The sequence below is a fragment of the Eleutherodactylus coqui genome, chromosome 6 (assembly GCF_035609145.1).
Source record: "Eleutherodactylus coqui strain aEleCoq1 chromosome 6, aEleCoq1.hap1, whole genome shotgun sequence".
In the NCBI taxonomy this organism is placed as follows: Eukaryota; Metazoa; Chordata; class Amphibia; order Anura; family Eleutherodactylidae; genus Eleutherodactylus; species Eleutherodactylus coqui.
In genome coordinates this window covers 82,726,735-82,748,832 of record NC_089842.1, presented here as the reverse complement: position 1 = coordinate 82,748,832, position 22,098 = coordinate 82,726,735, and the positions used below count along the sequence as shown (strand labels likewise).

Genomic DNA, 22,098 nt, shown 5'->3' with positions numbered 1-22,098 from the left:
ATGCCCGCCTGATGCCCCTGGAACAGCAAAGCTGCAGGGTCCTAGCAGACCCAGATCAGCTCTGTTAGTGACTATTGTCACACTAATGGGATGTTTTGTCATGGAACTGCGGCACCTATGAGTGCCCCAGCTACAACGGGAAAGTGTGATTGTGCACCCTATAGCCTGAGACTAGACAAATTATAAATCAAAACATCCAAAACGAAATGAGGAGCCCATTCTCATACTTTATTTTAGCCAAAATGTACTAATTTAAAAAATAAACAACTATAAATTTAAAACAATCTTTTTTTTTAGTTTTTTTACTCCCAATAAAACAAAAAATGGCAAAAAAAAGTCAGTGAAAAAAAGATATAAAGAAATAGTCCTATAGGTCACAAAATAATTTTGGTAGTTAAAGATAAAAAAAATGGCGCAGTAAAACCTCCACCTTGGTAAAATCATTAAAAAGTGTCTGGTCGTTTAGGATCAAAACACCCTGGTCCTTAAGGGGTTAATTAAAGAACAAATTGTGTTGGCGAAAAAGACTATAATATTATCTGTATATATACTGTATAGTAAGTATAGTTAAGTTTTATATTACAAGATAACTAAGGAAGAGCAGGAGCAACATCTACTCTGAGTTAACCCTTTCCAATCCAATGTCAGGGCCTGCCCTGACATCATAATTTCCCTCCACAGCTCCGATGTCGAGGCAGGCCCGACACTGCAGTGCAGGAGTGCATCTGCACCCGATCGTCAGACACATTGGGTGCAGATGCACTCCTGCACTGATCCTCAACAAGGACCCTCGAGGAGAAGGCAGAAAGGGTTTTTAACACTTTCTGCCTTCTCCTTTACACATTTCATAGCACTCAATTAGTGCTATGTAATGCAGAGAGATTCCTGCCAGCGATCATGTGACCGCTGCTGTTGCCTGACCCCCAGCGGTCCCATGAACGCCGAGCCGGGAGCCTGCACCGTGGGGGGACCTGCTTACCTGTCCGGCGTCTTCCGCATTCTCCCTTCTGCCTCCCGGCCCAGCGATCATATGACCACTGGGTACCACCTGACCCCAGCGGTCACATGATCGCCGAGTCGGGAGGTAGAAGGGAGAAGCAGGTCCCCCCACAGTGCAGTGAGCACCTGCAGCCTCCTGAACTCTGTCAGTTCAGGAAGAGCAGGAGCAGGAGCAACATCTACTCTGAGTTAACCCTTTCCAATCCAATGTCAGGGCCTGCCCTGACATCATAATTTCCCTCCACAGCTCCGATGTCGAGGCAGGCCCGACACTGCAGTGCAGGAGTGCATCTGCACCCGATCGTCAGACACATTGGGTGCAGATGCACTCCTGCACTGATCCTCAACAAGGACCCTCGAGGAGAAGGCAGAAAGGGTTTTTAACACTTTCTGCCTTCTCCTTTACACATTACATAGCACTCAATTAGCGCTATGTAATGCAGAGAGATTCCTGCCAGCGATCATGTGATCGCCGCTGTTGCCTGACCCCCAGCGGTCCCATGAACGCCGAGCTGGGAGCCTGCACCGTGGGGGGACCTGCTTACCTGTCCGGCGTCTTCCGCATTCTCCCTTCTGCCTCCCGGCCCAGCGATCATGTGACCACTGGGTACCACCTGACCCCAGCGGTCACATGATCGCCGAGTCGGGAGGCAGAAGGGAGAAGCAGGTCCCCCCACAGTGCAGTGAGCACCTGCAGCCTCCTGAACTCTGTCAGTTCAGGAGGGTGCAGGGGAAATGTATTTTTTCTCATCCATTCTTCCCAGCTCCAATTGATTTGGAGCTGGGGAGAATGGATGAGAAACAATAAATGGATTTGAAATGGTTAAATAAAGGTAATTATTATGAAACACAAAGGAGAACATACAAACTCTACGCAGATGTTGTCAGACTTAAACCTATGACCCCAGCACTGCAAGGTAACAGTGCTAACTGGTAAGCCACCATGCCAGGGTCAGCATTACTAGTGACAGCTCGCTTTGAACTAATTTGGACCGCAACAAAATTTGACAAACAAACCAAACCAAACTTCTCAAAAGGTTGCTCATCTCTACTACTACTAGTACACTACTGCAGTAAGAGAAGGAATATGCAGTACATTGGTAATCAATCATAAGTATATGTTGTGTTTTCTTTATGTATGTCAATAAGTCTTCTTTAATTAGTATGTTTTGAAATCAGAACAAAAGAAAACCTGGATGTCACGCATTTTAAAGTTTACCTGAAGCTGAACACAGCAGTTGATAAGCATTGTAAGATGTATCTGGCAACTGATTTTCCGATCTATCTGTAGCAATAAACAAGGATCTAGCCACCAGATATTAGTCTTGTAGCAATCTCCTAATTATCAGTACAGGTGAGACAACAGAGCATCACCAATAATCATTCAGATTCCTACAATCTGAACAATTATCATTCAGTGTAAATGCCTGCATCAGCTGGATGGCGAACGAGAATTTGTTTGTTTGTCTTCATTCTTCAACAACGATCGGCTCGTGTAAACAGGCAGTCATTCTTCTATGAACAACTGCCTGTTTACTGTGAATGGAGGCAGGCCAGATTGATTCCCGACCTGCTCCGCCTCCATGCACTGTAAAAGCACAAAGACAACCATCACTGGAACAACTGTTAGGCGCTCTGCGCCCGATACGTCGCCCCATGTAAAATAATTCTTAGTAATAAACAATAATATAAACTGCATTATCTTCTGTGCAGCCACAAACTTAAACTTTTTTAATTGTTGAATCTTCACTTTAAAGGGAACCTGTCAACTTTGGAACAGCACCATAAACTGTTATTTTTTATACTCATCTGCTCCCGTGCTGTTCTTGGTGAAGATCACATGGGGTCTTAAATTCGGACTCCTTTCCTCTCCTATAGACCATAGACGTAACTTAGTTTATGGTGTTGTTCTGAGTTGATTCCCCTTGAATAGTTTTAAACTCCTATGTCTTGCTAAGGGAATATGGCTAGTAAGTACTTGTGGGAACTGGAAGGTGGAAACCATATGGTGGTGGAGGCCCGTTGGTAATTATTCCTTCTACTCTCTCTTTTATCCATCCTTTTCTTATAGTACACATCTTTCTGTTGGGTCTCACTACCTCCATAAATTCGTAGTATAGGATTTTGTTGAGAAGGAACAAATGAGCCTTAATGGTTGGAAACAGTGGAGCAATTCCTGGTTATGTTGTCCTTATTTTGGTGGGTGAACCTGTACAGTAATGTGGTCTCTCTATACTTCAGCTATAAAATAGGATTAGGTCTAGCTGCACCTTCTGTAGGTAGTTGGGGGTGCGCTGGTGTCTACCGTAGCAGCTCCTAAAATGGGTCTCATCTTTATCTTTGTGGCACTCCCAGTCATCTACAGTGGGAACCATGTGTATACATCCCACATGACAGGAAACTGTGTGTAGTTATTAATTTCATTTCCCTGGAAGGGTAAACCTTCACTTTAAATATACTTGATTTACAGTTTATTCCAGGATTTAAGGGATTAATGATATAATCCTTTTTTTCCATTTTCATGGGAAGGGTTGTATGCAGAGAAAAACAAATCTTCCGCAGTTCAGTTCATGAGATGCTTCACGGTGATGTGTGGGTAATTCTACAGTTCAACATTTGAATCATTACTCATTTATAAAAGAATGTACAAAGAATATAAATACTGTAGCTACAGAGCATTCTCATAGGATTTGCTTAAACTCTTTACAATATATTTAATGTATGACAATAAAGTATTTAGAAGGCTGCAACTACAATATGTTTGCTGAATGTCAAGTTATTTTTTTAATTTAAAGGTCTGGTCAAAAATTGGAAAAATATGTCTGTTTTATTTCAAAAACAACTCCATACCTGTTCATAGGTCATGCCTGGTATTACAGCTCCGCTCCATTAAAGAGAATGATGCTGAGCTGCAATACCAAACACAACCAATGGACAGAGGATGTGGAAGAAAGAAACAATGCTTTACCAATCCAGAACAACCCCTTTAACCCCTTGAGTGGCGAGTTTCTTATCACCCTGTCAGACCCACCTGGGCATTCTAATCTAATCATTTCATTTCAACTAATTTTCCAGTCGCGTTCCAAGAGCCATAACTTTTTTCATTTTTCCATTGACACAACCATACAAGGGCTTGTTTTTTGCGGGACAAATTTTCTTTTTTGATGGCATCATTTTGGGGTATATATAATGTATTGCATAACTTTTGTAAAAAAAATTGTAGGGAGATTGAGGAAAAAAAAGAAATTCCGCCATTTGTTTTTTGGATTTCATTTTTACGGCGTTCAGTGTGCAGAATAATAAATGTGATAACATTATTCTCTGAGTCAGCACAATTCCGGCGATACAAAGTTTATACAGTTTTTTTTATGTTTTGCTATTTTTGTACATTTAAAACATTTTTTTTTCTTAAAGGTTTGCTTTTTTGTCGCCACATTCCAAGAGCCGTATTAATGTTTGTTTTTTTTCCATTGCCAGAGCTCTAGAAGGCCTTGTCTTTTGCAGGATGAACTCTAGTCTTCATTTATCTCATTTTTGGAACATGTAAAATTTTGATCGCTTTTTATTCCATTTTTTCCAGTGGCAAGATTAACAAAATCTGTAATTCTGACATGTTTTTTATTTTTCACTGCATTCTCTGAGCAGTATAAATAATATATTAAAGTAATTCTACAGACCAGTACGATTATGCCAATACCAAACTGTAATAGATTTTTTCTTTTTCACAACTTTTTCACAGTTTAAAAAAAAAAGTGATAAAAGTTTAAATTACCCTCCTTTTGCCATATCTATAATAAAAAAAATCAAAATCATAAAAGAAAAATACGTTTGGTATCGCCGCGTCCGTAAAAGTCTGATCTGTCAAAGTAGTGCATTATTTACCCAGCATGGTGAACGTAGTCCGAAAAAAAATAAAGAACGCCACAAATGCACTTTTTCAGTCACCCTGTCTCCCAGAAAAAATGCAATAAAAAGCAATCAAAAAGTCGTATGTATTCCGAATTTGCACTAACATAAACTACAGGACATCTCGCAAAAAAATGAGCCCTTGCTCAAGTACATCGACGGAAAAATAAAAAAATTATTGCGCGCAGAAGATGCAGCAGAAAATAATTTTAAAAAATTAAATGTCTTTGAAAAAAAATACAAGTACTACAGCAAAAAAAAACTATATAAATTTGTTATCGTAGTAATCGTACCGACCCATAGAATAAAGTTATCATGTCATTTTTGTTGCAGTTTGTGTGCCGTAGAAACAAAACGCATTGAAAGATGGCGGAATGTTATTTTTTTTCATTTTACTCAACTTAGAATTTTGTAAAAGTTTTTCAGTACATTATATGGTACAGTAAATAGCACCATTGAAAATTACAACTCGTGCCACAAAAAACAAGCCCTCATACAGCTACGTCGATGAATAAATAAAGGAGTTATGATTTCTTAAACAGGGGGAGGAAAAAAAGAAAAGGAGAAAAAAGAAAAAAGGGGCCGTGTCATTAACGGGTTAAAAAATGTAACTTCCTCCTCTGGGTCATTACAATGCAGGAATACCACATGTGTAATTTTGTTTTTAATTTTTTACGAAATAAAGGGAGACAAGTGTTTTTAGTTTTTTTTATAAATTTTTTTACTGTTTTGTGTTTTTTTTTCCCCTTAGGGGACTTTCACAGAGACCCATCAGGACCCCCTGATCATATTCTGGGGGTCCAATGGTGACATCCCTTTACATGCTGCAGTCACATAGACCGCAGAATTTAAAGGATTAACACAGCAGAGTTCAGAGGTTTTCTCCATTCTCTGCTGTGTAAGAGCTGGTGCCCGGCTATCCTCTGACAGAGGGAGCCCCCTCCCTCTGTCAGCCCTTTACATGCTGTGATCGTATAGACCACGGCATGTAAAGGGTTAACACAGCAGAGATCGGAGGTTTTCTCTATCCTCTGCTGTGTAGAACTGGTGCCTAGTTATCCTGTGACAGCCAAGCACCAGCTTTTCCTGCCACAGAGACCATCGGCTGGCTTCTGACAAGACGATGATCTCTATGGCAACCTGTAAACAAAGCAGTGCAGGACTTTGAAAATAGAAGCGGGAGATTGCCGGCAGATTGGCAATATCTTCCTACTTCTGTTTTTCAAAGTCCTGCACTGCTCTGTGTGGGTCTGAAACAGGCAGAGCACACTGCCACAGCTTATGGCAGTGTGCTCTGCAGCTCCCATAGTGAAACATAGCCCGGAAATCTTCCGGGCTATATCGCTATGGGCAGTGGAGCTCGTCCTGGAAAATTTCTGGGCGTGCCACTCAAGGGGTTAATAGGGCAGATATGTTTAAATGTGTAATATTACATTTTAACTGAAGGTTAGAAACTACCCAATTTTTAAGAATAGTCAATGATAGGGGACATATGAATGAGGAAAATCATTTAGCATTGATGGCGTATTCTTAGAGTCACTAAGATACCCACCAATCAGCACAACATTGGTGCGTATCTTAGTGGCTTGGCCAGGATAAATATTGAATACAGTGATCTAGTGTCCTGTTAATTTGCTGATCAGTAGAGGCTCTGATGGTCAAACCCTCACCGATCACTCATTCATGTACTAACCTAGGCCACCTGCAAAATTCATTTAAGAAGGAATATGGGGATTTTTTTCTTCCCCCTTGACCTGCTATGCCATCTTATGTCTTTAATGGGAATTTTGATAACTCATCTTTGACCATGTTCAAAGAATGAAGATATTTGTTCTTCCAGGGAATGTCAAATATGTTATGATTAATAGAATAGCAATTTGGTTCTCAGTGGACATTAATATTTCTGTAAAAGAGTAGTAATCAGCATTCATGTTTGCATTTACATCATTGATGCAGCGTTCAATTGGAATACTTGCCATTCAGTCAAACACTGTGGATGCATCGTATCAACATAATTTCAGGTTACAGAACAACTAAACCATGTAAAACCAGCAGTTGGTTAATTTTTAGAATATACTAGAAATGCAGATTTAGAGGATATTCAGATGGGTTTGCCATACAATATTTAGAAGATGCATTCTTTGTGTATTTAGGAAGATGGAACAATACCCATGAAGTGCCACCTATTGAAATGCAGAATTTCTGCAAGTCAATGTCAGACTTTTTAAACAAGTCTTATAACAATGACTGGGAATTGTGAGCCAAAGCCAGAATAACCATGCACAGATAGCTGTTTTGGGGTGATTGTCCCTCATCAGTGTGCAGCAGGTTTATTGGCTTGGCTAGTGAGTGGCATATATATGTGGGTTAGGAAGGGTATTGTTTAGACAACACCTTCAACCTGGGAGACATAATAAACCAGTATATATAAATCAGTCTACAAATAACAAATAAACATAATACACATTAAAGTAAGTGCAAGTATGTATTAAGAGATTTGTCCCCTTTCGGCCTTAGCTTATGAGATATGGAGGTGGTAGAATAACTTTACTCATCCATGCATAAAATAGGGAAGCAGCTAGATAACTTTTTTCTATATATGGTGATCTTGGATGGTATTTTCATGAGATTCACACTTCCTAAGTGATATTGAATAATGTTCAGACTTATTGTCCATGCTCTTGAGAAAAGCTTCATTTAAAGCTGCCTGGAATCTAGATAGTATAGACTTCTTGAAGATAATTTTAAATTTTTCCACAATGAAAAGATATAAGATTGGAGTGAAACAAGCATTAACACAAACTGATATGGTGGCGAAGATCTTCAGGGCTTGTAGGGTTGTCTCTTGGAAGAGTCCCTTCTCTATGCTCATTCCATACCACACGTGATAAGGTGTCCAAGAGATAAAGAAAGATATTATAGCAATGGAAATTATTTTATAAGGCTTTTTGGATTTTGTGAAGTTTTCTTTTTTTATCTTAAAGGCAATTTTAAGGTAGCAGATAGTGATAATAATTAACGGGATGAAGAAACCTGCTAGTAGACGAAAGTATAACATGGCCCACTTGAGCTGGGCTTCAGTTTCTATATCCGGTTTACCAATGACAGAGTAATCATTGTAACAAATGGATATGTTCTTCTCTTGATGGATTCGACGAAAAGCGAGATATGGGGAACCACATAAAAAAGCTAAACTCCAAAGTAAAACGCAGATGATGTAAGACTGTTGAGCATGTATGTGCTTTCTATAAAAATGGGGGTGAAAAACCAAGCAGTATCGGTCAATGCTGATGACGGTGAGGAAGAATACTGCTCCGTACATACTGAGGGATAGAAGAAAATTTATAATCTTACACATAAATTCACCCAGGACCCATTGAGGGTGGTACAAAAACACAATGGCCAAAAAAGGTATGATGAGAATGAAGATTAGATTGCAGAGGATGAGGTGAGAATACCAGACTATATTGAGATGTCTTCTCATCCTGAAGCACAAGACCCATAGATGGAGGCTATTGATGACCAATCCAAAGATGAACGTCATCAGCAGAAATGGTAGACAGATTATTTTTGTGGTTGTAAATGCTGTTAAAGTCTCCTCGTTAACTGTGTTGTTGTTGGAAAGATTTGCCAGCATTGTTAACAAAAGCCTAAAGAAAAAAAAGAAGAAGGAAAAAAATTATTTTTATTTTAACCTCTCAGTAAGGGGAACAATTTTGGCCTTGAAGGCAGTATCAGTTTTGGACAATCCTTTTATGCTAGAAGGGGTCACTTATGATAATATGATGATGATAAGGTGGCTTGTCACTGGCTGCTAATATTCAATTACCCTGCAGGGCCACCACTTCAAACTGAACATTACATTTTCCCCATTAATATCATTGCTCCTTGCAGCCACTTTTCAATCCCCTGTCAACTCGCAATTTGCTAATAGAGTGTTTGAAAATGTGTTTTCCAAGCCAAACAGAGCACTGTTTTTAATTAATCCCCTCTCCACCTCCATGAGGTCCTAAGATGCTCCCTACTCCAGCTATCCCTTTCCCTGGCAATGCAATGGACCCTCATATACTATTGACTTCTATTTTTTTCTTGTGGTTATCATTGTCATTAGCAAGCACGAAAACATCAAAAATCATACACATTGCTCATGAGTACTCCTGATTATCACCTCTCTCTGCATAGTGTCATTTCCTTGTCATGCTTGCAGACCAGTAGTAACGTCGGTCTGTATGTTTGGCCACTGTTGAAGTGAAAAAGTTTTGTGGTTAGATATTATTAACAGTACTTACTCATCTGTAAACTTCTGACACTTATATAGTCATTATGTCTTCAGTACTGTAATGAAACAAGTCACCACTTGTGGTCAGAAAGTAGTCATAGTCCAGTCATGTAGGAAAACCATATTGTGTAAGAAGCCTCCAGTCTTCCGTGATAGGCTGTTATTGTTCATATTTTTATGTTGTTCACTCGATGGACTAAGAACTTTTCTTCTAGGGTCATTAAAAAACTTAAGGCCATCAATGTGTGATCAGAGGGGGTTTGACCATGAGAGCCCCCAAAAGTCAGTAGAACAAGGGGAACTATATCTACATGGTGTCTTCAATGTTATTTAACCTCTTCCCACTGCAGCTGTTTTTGATTTAGATTTTTCTACCCTGACTTTCAAGAAACTCCAAAAATCACAAGTTTTTTATTTTTCCAGCAGCATAGCTAAATGAAAGCTTGTTTTTGTGGAACAAGTTGTATATTTTTATTATTTATGGAACCATTTAACATACCATTTAAAGTAATCGAAAACTTTTGAAAATGGGAGAAAATGAAAAAAAAAACAATTTTCATGGCATTCACAATCCAATAAAAATGACTTGCTATCTTTATCTATGAGTCAGTACAACTGTGGCGATACCAACTTTATAGCGTTTTTTTATGTAGTACTGCCTGAAAAAAATAAAAGACCTTTAAAAAATATTACTTTGTCACCATATTTTGACTCCCGTAACTTTTCTAGTTTTCCATTGATGCAGCTGTTTCAGAGCTAATTTTTTGTGGAACAAACTGCAGTTTTTATTTGTACCATTTTGGGATATATGACACCTTTTTGAGCACTTTTTATTCAATTTATCTTGGAGACGGAGTGGCTAATTCTTGCATTGCATATATTTATTTCCAGACAGGATTTACCTGTGATATTTTAATAAATGTGAGGTTTACAGACATAACAATAACAATTTAAAAATGTTCCCTATTTTTATATTTTTGGATGTTTTAAAATCTACTATTTTTTATGCTTTGTAATAATTAAAAAGTCTCTATTTCATTTTTAGCTTTTTTTTGCCCCATAGAGCAGTATACTGTATAAGCAGTCAAGTGATTGCAAGTTCAAGTCCTCTATGGCAGGGGTCCCCAACTCCAGTCCTCAGGGACCGCCAACAGGTCATGTTTTCAGGATTTCCTTAGTATTGCACAGGTGATGTAATTATTGTCAGTGCCTCAGACATTGTCACAGGTGTTCTTACCATAGGATATCCTGAAAACATTAACTGTTCAGGGTCCTGAGGACTGGAGTTGGGGACCCCTGCCATAGAGGACTTGAACTTGCAATCACTTGACTGTTTATACAGTATACTGCTATACTATAGTATTGCATTATACTGCATTTTGACAGACATTCTATTGATGTTCCGCAGTTCACAGGCACGTCTTAATAGGAAAACTGTCATGGCTACCATGGAGGCCTTCAGAAGGTGCCACGCTACCATGACACCTGGACAGCACCTTGTGATCTCATTGTTGGTGGCAGCTGTTTGGGACATCTCAATTCCAATCAGGAGTATTAAAATGGAATTGTAAGAATTGACAGCGGCATTTATGTGGTTAACAACTACAATTTTCACGCTCCAAGTAATGGCTCGCGACGTGCAACGTACATGTATGATGCACTTCAGGAAGTGGTTAAAATGCATAATAATAACAAATATAATAATGTTCATGCAAGCACAGCAGCACATTTGTATATAAAGCTATTCCTGGTAATGCACTCTGACCCCATTGAAATTTAGAATCATTTTGGTGATTAATGGGGGTCTTAGGGGGCTTAAATTAGACCCACAATGGCCATGGTTATTACTGAAAATACACTAGTTTTCTGTACCAGAAAACTGTTTTACAAGGCTTGCACCACATTTACACTTTCAGACATTATTTGTCATGTCTGAGTTAAAGGGTGTGGCTTTATGGAAAAGGAGAGTGATATCATGGGGAAGGGCATGGCTTAATAGGGAAGGGAGCATCATCTAAATGTAACATCATATGCCAGTTATGGGCCATTTACATGATGCAATTATTGCTCAAAATTCGTTCAAGTGAGTGAATGTGAGCGATTGTCACGCAGTGTAAATACAAAAAAATCACTCACTATTCATCCGCAGTTCCCTATCACTGACTTTCAGTCAGCATAAAAACTATTGCTGGATCGCTGGCTGCTTGTTCCGCGTAAACGCTCCCTGCTCAGCGCCTTACATAGAAGGTGAAGTACTGAGAAAGTAGGCCGTAATCCACTGGTGCTCTGCGCAAGCACTATTGACTGTAGCGGTGACGTCAGCACTCGTGTAGTCTTATACCAAACTGCTGGCCTGTGTAAAATGGCCATTAGACTACATAGTCTAAAGGTGTGCTAAACTTATCATCTAGCATGAGTCATTATGGTAAACTGACATATTTTAAGACTGCCTAGTTGAAGTCTACTAACTATTAGGCAGTATTATTGAGTTTGTTCAATGTGTTTAACCCAGAAAACCCTTTAAATCTAGATCAAGAGTGCACAGACAAGTCTCTGGGCCACTTGGCGAAGATTAGTGATATCATCATTTGACCTCACTGGTGTCACTTAAAAGAGTTATTCAAGTTTGATAACCCCTTTTGGCATGCCTACCCCTGGCACCCCCACTGAAAAACAGAACAAAGTAGTAGTAGTACTTAAACATGTGTCCAAGCTGTCGTTTATTGTACCGTAGCTCAGCCCCATCCACACCCACTGTTAGGTACTTCAACAACCCCTCATGATGGCTTGTTCTACTGATTGGTGGGGTCTCAAGTGTTGGACTCCCACAGTTCACACATTGACGGCCTATGAAAACCCCTTAAGTATTTTCATTGTTATAACATTTTATGAGAAGATTAATGTATATTAATAGGCAATAAATGCATAACTACATGTTCCATATATTTATTCTGTTTTGAAACTGAATGTACATCGTGCTATGTATTGTGATTCAGAACTTTGAAGAGTTTAATGGATTATAATAAAGTAGGTGGTACAGCTGCTATATTGCAGTAGCTACAATTGGTGACCTTGTGTGAGCCCATTTATTGGCTTTTCGCATCTAGTATAATTACTACCTTGCATTTTTCTTAAATATGGGTTGTTGTGTTCTGCGTATAATTCAATGTTGCATGTTCTAATAACGGAATCAGACTGGGGCCTCCTGGACCACCTCAAGTATCTATGAAACTTGTGATTGCATCCACATAAACCTTATCACCCAAAAAAAGCAATAATGGCTTTAAAAAAAAGCACCCTATTAAATGGACTCCTAAATGTCTTGGGTTCACCCACAAATCCTCCCATCCTCTGGTTGGCCAGTTTTAACCATCTTATCAGGGCAATCATTGGGTAGACATGACAGGATCTTCAGTGGACCCGAGACACCATAAAAGGGCTCAATGAAAAGGGTTAGTCATATTTTGGGATTATTGTATAAGCAATGTGTTGATCTTTGTGGTAGATATAGGCCTCCTATCCATGGGCGTATCGGTAAAACGCTGCGGGCCACCCATTGCCATGTACTATCTTGACGTGAATGCGTGCATAATATGCGCCAAGATATAACATACTGTGATTTTTCTTGCACACATAATATATGCAGTTCGTTTCAGCGGCAACATGGCCACCTATGCGATATTGGTACAGCATATTACGCAAGCAAAATCCATGCGCATAATACATAATTTTTATAGGCTTGTGTGAGACAACCCTAAGAACTATCTTCAACCTAAAGGAGTGTACTGGAAGTGATGATATGGCCCCCACAATTCTATGGATGTAGGCTTGCTCAAATCCTTCTGTCTCTTCATGTAATCCCAGACTGACGTGATGATGTTGAGATCAGGACTCTGTGGGGCCATATTAGCCCTTCCAGGACTTATTGTTCTTCTTTACACTGAAGATACTTGTTAATAGCTGGACGTTTGGGTTGTTGTCCTGCTGCAGAATACATTTGGAGTCAATCAGGCACCAATATTTTTGAAAAAAAAATTCTTACTTTGCAGCACTTTTTCCACACCTGCCTAATATTTGTACACAGTACTGTTATATGTTAAAATGTGCTATATGCGAGGAAAAGGCACTTGTATAAAGTACAAATTAATCTGCAAAACCCAAAGCCTCATACAACTTCAGAGTGATGGGTCTTTTTTGTCTATCTATCTATGGTATCTATCTGTTATCTAACCCGCACCCAAATCCGGGCACCAAGATCTACCACTTGGCTATAGTATGGTGGAACAAATGTAGTCCATCCTATGCTATTAGAAAGTGATTACACCTCTCTGGTTTCTGAGAAGCCACCCAATTCATGCTAGCTAGAGTAGCTGACATTGCCTCCTCATAGAAACCAACCCCTCAACAAAGTGAAAATAAACGACCAGTCATAGCCCTGATGGTGGACTTGAGTGTCCAGAGAGGCGTAATCGCTTCCTAATAGCATAGGGTGGACTACATTTGTTCCACCATACTATAGCCAGGTGGTAGATCTTGGTGCCCGGATTTAGGTGCAGATTAGATAGCAGTCAGAAACACTGACACTTGCATAGAGCATCGTCATTCCTTCCCCTCACTGCAAGTGCATATTTATGTACGCACTATTGCACGTTTCCACCTTGCAACAGCTTTCTGTTAATTACACTAGCCGGCAGGTGGTTTATAAGCCTCTATTATCTTGGGCAGCCATTTGAGTCCTGGATATTTCACAAACAATTACTTCCTGATGATCCGTGTCATTTACGGGGAAACGCATTGAAGTTTCCAGTAGAAATGAGCTGAACCATGCACACAAATTGATGTCATACATAGGGAGCAGCGATCCTTTGAACATTAATGATCAATGCTGCCCCTTTACCTCTGACCTTGATGTATTAAGTGAGGCGGTTGTTCTATCATTGAGCCTCTTATACCAGGTCCGAGATACTATATGAGACACGTATATCCGTGCTTTAGATCCAAACTTTATGCTGCGGATATATTGCTGGTGTTCCTTCAATCACTTACAAGACACATAGAGTGACAGCCAACAATCTCAGGTTGCTACCCAGGAGCTTTTTTGTTTTGTGTTTTGTGTGTTAGGTGTGCCCTAAAGTGCTGAGTGTTTTTAACAAATGTCAATAAAATATAATTTTTTAGAGAATAGTCTAGACTGTGAAGGGCTAATTACAAATAGATAAACTACTGCCCCTGTGATTTATATACGGTAAAATAGGTTCATTTATAATGTACAGTATATGAAATATTACTTCTCTACTGCTTACAATCTATCTTTCTATATATATATATATATATATACATCTATCCCATATCTATCTATCATCTATCTATCTCTCATATCTATCTGTCTATCTCATATCTATCTACCTCATATCTATCTATCTATCTATCTATCTATCTATCTATCTATAATATCTATCTATATCATATCTATCTATCTATCCCATATCTATCTATCTCATATCTATCTATCCCATATCTATCTATCTATCTATCTATCTATCCCATATCTATCTATCTATTTCATATCTATCCCATATCTATCTATCTATCTATCTATCTATCCCATATCTATCTATTTATCTATCCCATATCTATCTATCTATCTATCTATCTATCTATCCCATATCTATCCCATATCTATCTAACTATCCCATATCTATCTATCTCATATCTATCTATCTATCTATCTCATATCTATCTGTCTAATATCTATCTATCTCATATCTATCTATCTATCTAATCTCATATCTATCCATCTATCTATCTATCTATCTCATATCTATCTATCCCATATCTATCTATCTATCTATCTATCTATCTATCTATCTATCTATCTATCTATCTATCTATCTATCTATCTATCCCATATTTATCTATCTATCTATCTCATATCTAATATATCTATCTATATATCTAATATCTATCTATATATCTATCTAATCTCATATCCATCTATCTAATGTTATATCTATCTATCTATCTATCTATCTATCTATCTATCTATCTCATAGATGATATACAGTAAAATAGGTTCATTTATAATATACAGTATATAAAAAAATACTTCTCTACTGCTAACAATTGGGAAAGGATCCATAGTCTTACTTGGAGGCAGAAGTAATCAGACTTCGTGCAGTCTTGACACTCAGTTGTCTGTAACATTCTTAATAGCGCCTTGTGTTTTATAGATGTGGTTTTGTAGCAACTAAAACCACAATATATAAAAATAAGAAGTAGCAAGTAAATATGAAAGTACCAAGTGTAAGGCCGACTTCCTACGAACGTATATGTGTTGTGGAGTCCATGGTCGGCGTCCACACGGAGGACCTGCAGAAAACACTGTTTAGAACATGCTGTGAAAAATGCCTTTTCCTCACACTCACGGGAGCGAGATGCGATTTCCGCCATCGATGGAAAAATCACAGCATGTATCCCCTGTACGATCCCCTGTACTGTGCATGACCGACAGCCAACCATGCAGGGCCGCTGGCCGGGAACAGAGATGGATTCCGCTGTGGGCTCCCACATGTGGAAACCGACCCGTCCATGTGCAGCCGGCCTAAATATCACAGTTTCCATATTCTGCACAGTATTCCGCCCGTAGAGCAGCGGTCCGTGCTTTCACTCACTCAGATCTAAGAAGTTTTACCTATTGTAACCTATTTTGGAGTTGCGAAGCTAACACTAAGGCCATTCTCACACAAGCACTTTTATCACTTTTTCCATGGGGCTTCGCAGACCTGCGCTCGAACGCAGTGTTTTTCAATGCTGCGATCTGCGAACTCTGTCTGCTCTATTTTGGTGCTTTTTCACGCTTTTTAATGCACCTCATTACTCATCACAATGACGGGGTGCATTAAAAAGCGCTATAAAATGCAGTGACCGCGTTCAAAAACGGCAGTAAATATCATGGCAAAGGGCCATGATCAAAATCTCAGCGTTTTACCGACACCATGTGTAAGAGTGACCTACGGCCGGCCCACAGGAGCGTGTGGTAAGACGCTGTATATAGTGCAGCGTTTTACCACTGTATGGGTTGGTGCATGGCTGCAATTTTTCACCATGCATGACCGCGTATCTCATGCACACTGTCATGCGCAGGCTTCCTGGTTTCATTTTTTTAAAAACATTTCCCGCTCTGTCAGTTAGCGATGTTGCGTATGCACACCGCACGTAACCAATGTAATTGCATATGTACAGCATTTAGTACACACCCACAGAGAACAATAAGGCTCTATCACGCGTAAGTTCTTTTTTACTCGCGTATTATATGCAATGAAAGAACGCTAGTGTGATAGTAACAGCGAAAATCAATGTATTTGAATTACCGCAGTGCATCGAGTATTATACGTGTGTAAGACACAATTTATGTACACTGACATGAGCCTGGTCTTAGAGGAATACATAGCATCCTGTGCAGCTATACTGGGGCCCCATAAGCCATGGGGCCTGCTCCTACCTTAAAATGAAAATTAGCATGCTACTACTTTCTAGAACATTGCATCAAAGCACTGAACTATTCTTCAACTGCAGTTGCAATGAAGCAAGCATAGCCTGATACTGCGAGGCTGCTCTCACATGTGTGCTTTTTTCAGCGTACTTAGAGTCCTTCCTCAGGCATATTGTCCTGAGGAAGGACCCTGAGTAGGTTGGAAAGCTCGCTGTAACATCATGTATTTTTGTTAGCCATTAAAAGGTATCATATCTACAAGATTACTTGGTTTCTCTTGCTGGGAACAATCACACTTTGCTCCACTGGCTAGCACGGTACCAAACTTTCTTTTTCAGCGTTTAATACTGCATTTTAAACGCAGCGCTAATTGCTCTCAAACGCTACCATTGATTTCAATGGGGCTTCTTAGACAAGCGCTAAAACGCAGCGATGCGAGTCAGGCCTCCTTCAGACGACTGTACTTGTGACCGTCATTGTGACAGTGGAGGATGAACCCAGAACCTCGGCTTCTTCCCCCTAGGCTCTTGCTCCGACATCGGGCGGGTCAGTACACTGGGATCAGCCACAACCCGGCCAGTGGCACGTCGTCCTGTAAGACCACCGCTAGCACTGCACTAAGCTGACGGCCCCTGTGCGCTCATCTGACTGGGTTGTCTCAGCTTTGGCATTACCAGCTTGCATGGCTGCGTCTATAACTGCACTGAAAACGCTGTCAAAACACAACGTTAAAAAACGCAGCATTTTTACAAACGCAGGTGTGAGAGTGGCCTTTTTCAGACCTGTGTTGCGGATTCCACTTACCTGCTTCATTCGGGAGCAAGAAAGGAGAATCACCGTGGCTGGACGGCTCTATCTCTGGATGGAACTAGACAGCGCGCAGGGGAGGAGGGGGGGGGGGGGCACACATTGACTATTCAGCGCTTTTTCTTACCGTACTTTCAGCCGCATCTGTGACGGAACCTCCGACTGGATTTCAATGGAACTTCACACATGTGCTCAAATGCGCCGTTTTCTAACACCACAATTTTCAAGCACTGTCTGTTCTATTTTGCCACCTTTTTGCGCTTTCTAATACAACTCATCACCCTTCACAATAATGGGGTGCGTTAAAAATCGCTGATGGACACAACAAACTACATCCAAAAACGGCTATATAATCACTGCAAAATGCCGCAATCAAAATTGCGAGTTTTGCCAACACTATGTGTGAGTGTGACGTAAGTCAGATGTCTGACAGAGGAGGCAAAGGGCATCCACTACAGTTTTGAATGCAGCAGTCTATATGAATGAAACAAGTACTATGCAAAAAAAGAAATATCAATGCAAAGTGGTAAAGTAGTAAAAAATTCTATGTGCCCCATATGATATACTGTCGGCTCATGTCCATGACCATGTTTTCATAGCGTATTATGCATGCGTTTCACGGATACATGATACGCGGTGAATGGAGCCAATGAAAGTCAATGGACTTTCATTGATACATGTACGTGTAGACACTGTGTGTAGCTACACATGAGAAATAGATTGTGGGTCAAGAGGGATGTCGTCTCTCCTTAAGGAGAGCACCTAAAAAGTGTGTAGAAACACCTAGGGGGTGAGGGAGTCGGGGGCATAATCTCTCCTTAAGGAGAGCACCCAGAAGTGGTTTGAGAAGACACCTGAGAGGTGAGTGAGGAGAGTTATAAGACCATGCATGCTCTTCTGGGTAATTTATGCAAATGAGGAAAATGGAACAATACCTCTGCAGCGCCACCTATTGGATGGCAGCTTCCTTCAAATTAATGTACGACTCTTTAACAAGTCTATAAAACAATGATTGGGAATAGGAAACCAAGCCAGAATCCATACACAGACAGCTGTTTCAGTGTGTTTGCCCCTCATAAGTGTGCAGTAGGATTCTGGCTTGGCTGGTGAGAGGCCTGCGACGTGATTCAGGAGGGGTGTCGTGTCTCCTTAAGGAGAGCACCAAAATAGATCGCAGCATGCTCTATTTTTCTGCATACCACACAGTGTGAGCTCCATACACTTGTATAGGCAGCATATGCAAACACTGTCCATTCGCAATACATTGCTTTTGGGTGGTGTTTTTATACGCAACCCAACTATGAAACAGAGTGGGGAAGTAAAAAAAGAAGTCACACTGTGCATGTCCGTGTGCGTGTGATACGCGGCCATGTGCAGTGCACCAATGGCTCTTTGCCCAAAGAGTGGGTGTTTACAAATATCCTTAAACGCTGCTGGGAGACCTGCAGCGGTTTTCTGATACGTACATGGACATGAGGCCTATGTCGTAGGCATAATGAATGCACTATGGGACCATAGACTTCTGTGGGCACATTACACATATGGCAAGCACCACCGTGACTGTGCTTGTGTACTATGGCATGAGTGTAATGCACCTACACTATTTGACCAGCATGCAAGCCATTCAAAGTGAATGGTAGCAGCTGCACTATGCAAATACCATGGAGATTGTGACAAGCCTACGCTATTAACATAGCATGCCAACAATCTCGTTTGGCATTCCTGCCTCCATACAACTCAGAACGCATGCATGAACCCTTCGATAACTATAAAAGTAGCTTATTGTCATTTAACAGTAAGCAAAAGTGAAAAATAACTACAGGAAGTTGTGACATTTTCTGTAATATATTTTTGGATTAAGGAAATGCCACAACACTTAATTTCTCTATATTACGGCTCATTCAGACGGCCGGGTCGGATCCAGCTGCCACAATTCCCGCAGCGGGATGTGAGCCGTGCTCCTACAGTGACCCCCGCAGCTCACTTTCTCCGGTGTCTCCATTGCTCTGCTATGTGCCGGCTGTTGCCCACACATGCGAGGCTTGCACAGAAATAGGACATGCCGCGATTTGTTTACTGAGCGAGTTTTCACACGGTCAAATCGCGGCCGTCTGCATAGGATTGCATAAACTCATGCAATCCTTTGGCAGCGTGCACGGGAGGAAATTCTGCAGGAAATCCCACTGCAGTATTTCCACCCATGTGCATTTAGCCTTAATGATCAGCCATTAAGTTTAAACCACCTTCCTAATATTGTGTAGATCCCCCTCGTAATCCCAAACAGCTCTGACCCATCAAGGCATGGGCTTCACCCCAGCGTTAAAAAAATGCAAGTGGGTAGGAGCCCTAACAGGGCTCATTATCCGGCTGAAAGAGGCCACTGCCATTAAAGAATCCCGCTGTCGTGAGAGGGTGTACTTGACCTACAACAATTTTTACGTAGGTTGTACATATCACAGTAACATCCACATGACTACCCAAGGTTTCCCAGCACACAATTGCTCCAAGCATCCAAAAGCCTCCCTTTGCTTGCTTGCTTACAACAGTGCATCATGGTACCATTTCTTCCCCAGATAAGTGACATTATACCATCAAACTAGGCAAACTTATTCCATTGCAACATGGTCCAGTTCTGATACTCAAATACCCATTGTAGGCATTTATGGTGATGGACAAGGGTCAACATGAGCACTCTGACTGGTCTCTAGCTATGCAGCCCCATAGAGAGCAAGCTGTGATACACTATGTGTTCTGACACCTTTCTTTCGTAGCCAGCATTAAAGTGGTTGTCAATGTCCACAATCAACATCACCTGTCCATAAAGATAGCCAAGTACGGCTTTGACTATTTTCATCAGACCCATAGACTTTGAATGGAGTGACAGTACATATGCTTGACTGCACCTCCATTCAAACTCCTCCTCGTTGTGCTCTTGCAGCAGTCAGACATCTATCATCTACACTATGTATAGGTGAGAAACTGACATTGTTGCAAAACCCCCTATAACTTTTCCAACAATTTGTGCTCAAGTGAGATCAGACCAGACAGGCTTGCCTTCACTCTTCACAAGCATCAGAGATCTTCAGGCACCCATGACCCTGTCACTAGCTCACCACTTTTCCTTCCTTGGAGCACTTTTGGTAGGTACTAACTCCTACATACCGAGAACACACCACAAGATCTGCCATTTTACAGGCGCTCTGACCCAGTTGTGTAACTGTTACAATGTAACCCTTGTCAAAAATGTTCAGATCCTTATGTTTCCCAAGCTTCCTTCTTCCAACACATCAATTTGAACAACTGACTGTTCACCTGTTGCCTAAAACACCCCACTGCTTGACAAGTGCCATCATAATAAGATAATATTTTTCACTTTACTTGCCAGTGGTTATGTTATCGCTGATTGCTGTAAATCTAATTTACAGTTTAGATATAAAATATACATAAAAAATATAATACTTCATTACTTACCTTGTACTGATCCAGAGCTACAGCTACTTTTATACTCCATAGCCACACTGACTTTTCTACTGGTGGAATCACTGTCCATACATTACTTATGTACTGATTCTGAGTTACATCCTGTATATCCTCCAGAGCTGCACTCAGTATTCTGCTGGTGAAGTCACCATGTACATACAGCATATTACTTATCTTGTACTAATTCCTAACCAGGTTTCTCAACCCTAGTCCTTGGGACCTCCAACGGGTTTTCAGTATCTCCTATAGTAAGAACACCTGTGGTAATGTCTGAGGCACTGACAATAATTACATCACCTGTGCAACACTGAGGAAATCCTGAAAACAGGACCTGTTGGGGTGCATTAAGGACTGGAGTTGAGATACACTGATCTAAAAAACAGAATGCAACTGAGATTGAGTTCTATTATTTAGCCAGTGATGTTTTTTATATTATATGGCAGAATCTTGATTTCTGAAACCAAGTTTACAGAACTAGGATTGTCCAGTTTTGATAAACTATTATCATATACTTTGATAAGAGGAACATGTCAGGTCCTTTTCACCCCATAAACTAAAGTAATAGGCTCCTAGGAGAGGAAGCACTCAGTCCAGGAGAGTAATTTTTATACTCACCTGCCTCCCGCTTCCCCTACCATATATCCGCAAAGCCGCTGTTTAGTACATGCAGGGGACTCCTTGAGTGTGTGCATGCATACTTTGTCCTCTCCTTATTGTGAGACGACACTGTATATACAAACTCAAGGAGACCTCTGCATGTACTAAATGTCTTCTGTGGGCAGACAGTGGGGAAAGAGAGACACAGGTGAGTATAAAAATCACACCCAAGAACTGTGCACCTCCTCTCCTATAAGCCCATATCTTTACTTTATGGGCCTCATAGGAGTTGACAGGTACCCTTTAAGTAATTCTGAGTTAATAGATAAGGGACTGTTGTTTAGGATCTTTGTCTCTTAGATCGAGTGGAAAGTGGTCACTAAGTGCGTCTGTCACTCTGGAGGGTCTGTCCTGTCTTGAGCTAGGCAGAAAATCCATTGATTTCAATGAGAACTGTGTAATACTTCATTTCCCCTATGGTGGCGCTGTAGGAAACTGAACACTTTCCGCTAGGTTTCTTCACAGATTATAGCTAATC

The 22,098-nt window shown here is 40.5% G+C and overlaps 2 protein-coding genes across 3 annotated transcripts in view; one reads left to right on the top strand and one right to left on the bottom strand.

Moving 5' to 3' along the window:
* LOC136632286 (chemerin-like receptor 1) overlaps positions 1–22,098 on the top strand; it is a 132,861-nt gene that overhangs the window by 105,450 nt on the left and 5,313 nt on the right. The window lies entirely within an intron of this gene.
* Positions 7,499–21,128, bottom strand: LOC136633623 (probable G-protein coupled receptor 33). The gene is made up of 3 exons (XM_066609382.1): positions 20,955–21,128; positions 14,082–14,149; positions 7,499–8,555 (listed from the first exon to the last, which is right to left on the bottom strand). Exons 1-3 carry the CDS (start codon positions 21,126–21,128, stop codon positions 7,499–7,501), a joined length of 1,299 nt encoding a protein of 432 aa, XP_066465479.1.

Coding starts and splice junctions, on each gene's coding strand:
- LOC136633623 (XM_066609382.1), bottom strand. CDS start 21,128: ATGCTGTATGTACATGGTGACTTCACCAGCAGAATACTGAGTGCAGCT. Junction 14,150..20,954: donor TAGCTCTGGATCAGTACAAG/GTAAGTAATGAA, acceptor TGTCTCATATAG/TATCTCGGACCTGGTATAAG. Junction 8,556..14,081: donor TTAATACATCAAGGTCAGAG/GTAAAGGGGCAG, acceptor TTTTTTCTTTAG/GCTTTTGTTAACAATGCTGG.